The sequence below is a fragment of the Nanorana parkeri genome, unplaced genomic scaffold (genome assembly GCF_000935625.1).
Source record: "Nanorana parkeri isolate BGI_ZX_2015 unplaced genomic scaffold, ASM93562v1 scaffold483, whole genome shotgun sequence".
Classification (NCBI taxonomy): Eukaryota; Metazoa; Chordata; class Amphibia; order Anura; family Dicroglossidae; genus Nanorana; species Nanorana parkeri.
This window is the reverse complement of record NW_017306751.1, coordinates 1,075,030-1,081,956: the sequence shown is the minus strand read 5'-3', so window position 1 is coordinate 1,081,956 and position 6,927 is coordinate 1,075,030. Positions and strand designations below refer to the sequence as shown.

Below are 6,927 nucleotides of genomic sequence, written 5' to 3'. Positions count from 1 at the left end.
GCGGATCCCGACGTCCAGGTCGGGATCCGCTCCGGCTGCGGCGTCTCAGTATACCGCGAGCTGTAGCTCGAGGTATACTGAGCTTAGGGTAACGGGAGGACGCTAGTTTGAAAACTACTGACCCCATAGTTCTCCTTTAAAGAAGTTTGTATTAGGGCTGAAGAGTATTATTGATTTTATCATAATATAAAATATAATTCTGGTTATTGTTAGTGCTACTTAACTTTTACCCCCAGCACTGCTCTCCAGTAGTACTGGATATGGTGACAGCTCTCCTGCTGCCTGTCCTTGATACATACCTTATGTTAAGATCAATGACACATATTTTCACAGCTGACAATGCCAGCTGCTACAGTGAAATGTATCTAGGGGGAAAGGACCCAAAGTTTTGCTATGAGGCCCCATGATTTGTAGTTACACACTTGCCAGATGGGATGCAGACAATAATATAAACCTGGCAGAGGTTTTAACCCCTCCCCACTCTATCTCAAAAGATAACTTTAGATATAGTTTAAACACACATTGACCCAACTAATAGAAACAAAAACAAGAAGAAAACAGTGCACTGTTGTGCTTGAATATATGAAGGCCGTTGATTATTCACTATATCAGCAAATCAAATAATAATGGTCCATAGTCTAGAGCAGAAATCCAAATTTTAATTAAAGATTATCCCTGTATAACCCACACTGACCTTATTTTACTTCTCATGAAATTACTCAATACTTTTCCTTAAGGTGCCCATACACTGTACGAGAATCGCGGGAAATCCCGCTATCGTACAAGAATCGTACAGTGTATGGAAGGTGTGCGACCATTTCTACTGTACCGTACGATTCTCGGCGGGTTAGTGGCCTGCTTGTTCGACAACTGCCGAACAGGCCGGTGTTTGCAGTGATCTGAAGCCCGCCCCTCACTGCGGTCATCGGAAGCCCGCCCACTCAGCGGGGCGGGCTTTCGATGATCGCAAGTATGATCTGCCCGTCCAAGATGGGCAGATCGTACGAGCTTTCAATGAGCTTACGACCATCGCAAGACAAAGGTCTTGCGATGGTCGTAAAGTGTATGGGCACCTTTACACTACACTTGTTGGAAATCTCAGCTGGTGGATACCTGTGTGCGGCATTCTCATGAATTCAGTAATATTTAAAAAGTTCACTTTTTTATGGTTTCAAAACGTTTGGGGATCCTTTATCTGTGTTATATCTGTGATCTAACTATTGAGAAGTCTCTCTGTTCATCTCCTGTGTAATCGATTTCATGGATCAATAAAGAAGCCGCTTTTGTAATTTGTCGGTGTGCCGCTGTCCACTTTTTCTGATAAGATGCGCCTGACAGTGGAGGTCAAGCGTAGACCGATCTGGAATGGCACTATGGCTTATTGATACAGTTGGAGATTATGTGATGTTCTTTGAATGCATAAAGGCACCCCTGTCAATATGCATACTGATGGCAATATGATTTTATGTTGCGCTATCGCTGGTGTTTAGTAGAAATTGTAGTTGAATCATTTACCCCAAGAACACTTACCCGTCTGTTTGTGAAATTAGTGTAGCACTCTTTTACCAAAATGGTTTTTATTATAACAGGGTCTAGAATTGCAAGAACTGCTTGTCTTCCATCATACAGTCTGCAACACAATATACAACACAAATGATTTACTGCTGATACTGAATTTTGAGGCATCAAAAAAAATAATATATAAATATTCAACAATAAAATGACCTTGTACAACGTGCATGTAAACATTCTATATTAATGGTCACATGCACCCTGGAGCAGTGGTTCTCAACCTGTGACCTCAGGACCCACTTTTGTCCTTGGACATTAAGTCGCAACCCAAGTCGCACTGCGGTACTAGGGTACCGTGCTTTCAGGTAGGGGGGGGGGAGTACAAACTGCGGGTGGAGGTGCGTTTGGGTTACCATTCAAATGAATGGCAACGCAACACACCACCTCCACCAGAATGAGCGGTAGATGCGACTACGTGGTACAGTGCGTTAATCGCATGGTACTATGTGATTAATGCACTGTACTGGTGTGAATGGGCCCTCAAAAATACTGACAGACAGACACACAACCACACACAATATCTCACACACACTCATATCTCTCACTCACACAGTTTTTTTAAGGTCCACCCAGTCTCGCTACCTTACAAGAACTGTAGTGGATCCTCAGCCTGGGGTCCAGTGTGGGCTGCTGTGCTGTGACAGAGCTCCATCCATATGTGCATTGCTTGTAGAGCTCCCTTGTGCACCATGTAGAGGTACCGGGAACCCGAATGTGACGTCACCATGGCACCTCTACAGGACACGTGAGGGAGCTGTAAGCAGTGCACATATGGATGGAGATCTCACGGCCATACCCCCAGCCCACCCCATCTCAAGCTGCCCCTCGGCGCCGGGCAGCATTTTGAATGGCTGCTTGGCACGAGAACTGACAGTGCTGCACCCAGTGCTGCACCTAGAGAAGTGGAAGGCGCGCGTTGACCCGCTCAACACGGGGTCACAACCCACTTTTGGGTCATGACCCACCAGTTGAGAACCAAGGCCCTAGAGTACCTCCAGGGTGCTCTATTATGCAAGTTTTAGCCATCCCATGGTGAAGATCTTTGACCTCCCTCCTACACCCTTCCTTTACGAATATTGGCAGCCTCAGGCTAAGTTTACTTTGCTGACCATGTTTCATGTTACACCCATATTTAGGATGTGGTTAGATCACTACCCCTTTGACGATATCTGTGAATAGAGAAACTACTAAGTCCAATCAGCCAGTGGCGTCACAAGAGGGGTGCGGTCTGCAACATGTGACACCATCAGAAGGTGTGATACTAAAATGACTGACAGTCATTTAACTGTCGCCCTCTCTGAAAAGTTGGGCACTCGGTCATGGACTGAGAGCCTGACATCTGCATGAAAGAGGATTGGACCCAGCGGCATAACATATCCCGCCGGATGAACACCCCCCTCCTCTCAGTTAAGTGCGTGTGGCATCATCACGAGTATGCGTGGCGACACCTGGCGGCACTCGGCCACTGCGACAGAGGGACGTGTAGTTCTCAAGTGAATTAAAGTGCAGTAACGTCAACACACTTGCAGCACATTCATTCTTCCTCCCATCCATGTTACTGAATGTCCATACTGAGGTACGGACATGGACAGGAGGGAGAGTCTGCAGGAGTCAAAGCATGACACCCACAGTCCACTGATTGTAGTTGCAATGCTTTATTGGCTCCAATGTAAAAAAAATAATGCACTTATTTCTTTTATGAAAAAGTGTGCATTTGTTTGTTTATTTGTTTTCAAAAAGGCGGGCTTTCCCTTTAAAACAAAATGTTTATTATGGAGTTTTGCACTCACCCCCATAATTTTCCATATTTTTTAAAGCATTCCACATCAAACTGTACCATGCCCTGCAAAAAAAGCAAACATATGAGCACACAACAAATACGCATATTTACAGAAATACATATTATTGTACGTCACCTTACACATACTGAGTTTTTGGCCAACCAGGGAAGACCTACAGTTTATGCTTCATGCTGTTATCCAAACCCAAATGTAGTTTTACAAATATAGTTTTATATTGAATTGTGCCACACCCACATAAATATTAAATTAAATATTATATGAACATTGTCAGGTTTTTTTTCTGTCTGTCACCACACAGGGACATTTCCCTTACTGCCTGTCCTTGTGACACCAATGTGCTTGTCAATAAGACAGGAGGCCACAGACTGCAAAATATTTTCAGAAGTTTAACACCTTCCCTCTGTTGTAGAGCACATATGCATCATCCTAGAGGGTGGGCCGTAATGCTGGCTGTATGCATATATGCATCAGTTGGCTCGCTGTTCTGTGCGGAGTGCGCCCACATTCCCAGCACAGTGACCGAACTGTCACTGACAACTCTTTGTCATTTTTTATGATCGGGAATCCATCATGTGACCCCTGTGACAGACATAGCAAACATATGATCAGGAAGCCCACATCTGCCTCCCATCGCTCAGAACCCCTTAAAGGGCCGACAGGAGCTGGTGCCAAGGGGTTTATTTTAGTCTTTGTTATCCTTTTTCTGTCCTGACAGGAAGTGAAGGAAAATTCCCCCAAATTGGACCCAAACATCAATAAAAACCTGACAGAGGCACTAACATTGCAATGCTCTATATAAAATAATACTGTTTGGCTGATGTTGGGCTTTCAAGAGGTTCTCCACTTATCCAGGAAGCACCACATGGACAAAATTACCAGAGATGTTTTTCCAAAACAGTGTTGCTAAGCGAAAACAGGCAAAGCCGCAAGTTAAAAAAACACTTCTCCCTATATATATTGTGATGTATAGTCTGAGGTCTGAAAATGCTGCACCACAAACATACATGTCAATAAATATTTTATATTATCATGAGCCAGCTGATCTTTTTTCATACATTTTCCTAAGAGTAAATATAACTAAATGTGGCTCTCGGGCTAAGGCCTGTTTCACACGGGCTGATCAGGAGGGGACCTGTGCACAGATCCCCTCCTGACAAAGACATGAGCAGTATGGATCGGACGTCACCACTATGACATCCGTGTCTGTCCAGTTTTATTTCTCCATTTTGCAATGGAGGAATTAACTAAAACGTCCAGACCCCATGTATGGGAAGTTGGATGTAAAAGAATATGTCTGTTTACATCAGATTACCCCTGATCTGACACAATCAAGTCCAGCGAAACAGATCTCTGATCTGACTGATTAAATGTCAAAGTACTGCAGCTCTGAATGCTAAAAAATGGCCTGGTCTTCAAGTGGTTATGCACACAGCAGACATTCCTGGAGCTGGCCCAATCTAAAAAGTACTATAACCGGCTAGTAAATAGTCCAACCAGAGTTACTGATTCTTCCTTTGATACTTGTCATTTAGGGAGTGACAGTACAAATAAAGAGGGCAACCCAGAGGGCAGTGGTGCAACAAAAGCCAAAGCAGCCCATGCAGATTGTATGGGGCCTGGAGTAATAGTTGACCCCATTATGCTGTCATAAATCCCAGAGCTGTTAAAACTTTATAGGAGGGCTGAGGTTTGTAGTTCTACAAAAAAGGTTTAATACATCTAGACTTTAAAGAAGTTTGTATTAGGCCTGAAGAGTATTATTGATTTTACCATAATATAAAATATAATTCTGGTTTTGATTAGTGCTACTTAACTTTTACCCCCAGGCACTGCTCTCCAGTAGTACTGACTATGCTGACAGCTCTCCTGCTGCTTGTCCTTGATCCATACCTCATGTTAAGATCAATGACACATATTTTAACCTCTCTGATCCATTTGTTTTTCTGGGCCTGGCAAGAGTTGGGATAACCAGGTGTAAAGGGATACCCATTCATTTACACCCGGCTGCCTATAGTGCAGTATTGGGCATCCGATCCAAGTCTGCTTGAAAAATTGACCCGATCTGACGGCCCGTGTGAAAAGGGCGTTAAGAGTGTAAAACTCTGAATGCTGATAAATCACATACTTACCTTTCTATATCCCAGAAATGTTCCAATATATGGAAGTGGAAAAGGGCCAGGTACTCCCAGCTTCTTAAATACTCCATAAGGCCAGATGCCGTAACTGAGCAAAAACAACAAATATGAGTGTACAAATAAACAGAAAAGATGCAGCTTACAAATAATAATATTTCATTCAGACGCTACAGTGGCAGTTTGTACTACCCTTGTGAAATGCCATAATTTAGCATAGACTTGCATAACTTAGCAATAATTAAAGTAGTATCTAAAACATAAAAAACAAAAATGTAATATATTGCATTGCTTTAGTTTCCAGGCTTTTTAAAATCTATTTTTACCTAGTAATGCTGCAAATAACACACTTACTACCTCTTCATGTCTATGCCTATAGCCTACATCATTATTGCTTGAACACAGCGATTCTATTTAAATGGTGTCTAGATATATCTACCTAAATTACATCTAAATCAGAATATCAATTTGGATGAATGATACCAATATAAATATAACATATATAAGAAAACACAATGGCGGGAGTTATCAAAACTGGAGCAGACAAAATCTGGAGCAGTTTCCCATGGCAACCAATCAGCTTCTCTCTTCAGTTTGATCAGTTAACATTTGAAAATAAAAAAAAGAAGCTGACTGGTTGCCATGCAGGGATCTCAAGTCTCCCTGATGTTCAGGGAGTCTCCCTCTTTTGGACAGCAGCTCCCTGATGTCAGCGAGAGAGGCATTTTCTCCCTGAAAGGTTTACTCTGAGTAAACCTTTCCGGACAGATCTCAGTGGGTAGGAGTCTCCCTCTTTTGGACAGCAGCTCCCTGATGTCAGCGAGAGAGGCGAGTAGCCTCAGAAGGAGGCTTGCCTCCTGGAGGAAGGTCATGTGATCTCTAGAGTAGCCTCAGAACGAGGCTTGGCTCTCAGAAGGAAGAAGCTACTTGCTGCACAGAGAGGGCGGACATAGACTACTATTGAGAGCAGGTACAGGCACTGCTGCAGGGTTGAGAGAGTGCTGTTAACCCTTTGTGGATAATATAGAATCAATTATATGTCCTGGTTGTCTAGTTATAGAGAACATTTATTTAATTTGCTGCGCATAGCAACTAGTCAACTGTGTATCAGGGACTTCACTCCTCAGGGTTTTTTTAAAAAAGGTCTCTGCCTGTCTAATAAATTGTGACCTTTACACTGACAGATACTTGAACATCAATTCACAAATCTGATGTATATATAAATAAATATATAATATTATTGTATTATTGGTATATGGATTTTATTTTACTCTGTATGTATGTATGTGTGTGTGTATATGTGTATATATATATTGTGTATTGCTTCTGACCTGAAGAAGAGAGGTTCACTCTCGAAAGCTTGTCTTTTATATATTTTGTTAGTCCAATAAGAAAGGTATCATTGCACACTGCAATACTGC

The 6,927-nt window shown here is 42.6% G+C and overlaps 1 protein-coding gene across 1 annotated transcript in view; it reads right to left on the bottom strand.

Annotated features, from left to right (window-relative positions):
• The window catches only part of LOC108790580 (cytochrome P450 3A9-like), a 36,804-nt gene that overhangs the window by 26,738 nt on the left and 3,139 nt on the right, over positions 1 to 6,927 (bottom strand). The window contains exons 2-4 of the mRNA XM_018560881.1: positions 5,504 to 5,597; positions 3,363 to 3,415; positions 1,531 to 1,630 (exon numbers count right to left, since the gene is read on the bottom strand). Of these exons, the coding sequence (XP_018416383.1) occupies positions 1,531 to 1,630; positions 3,363 to 3,415; positions 5,504 to 5,597 (247 nt within the window). The remainder of the gene's footprint in view (positions 1 to 1,530; positions 1,631 to 3,362; positions 3,416 to 5,503; positions 5,598 to 6,927) is intronic.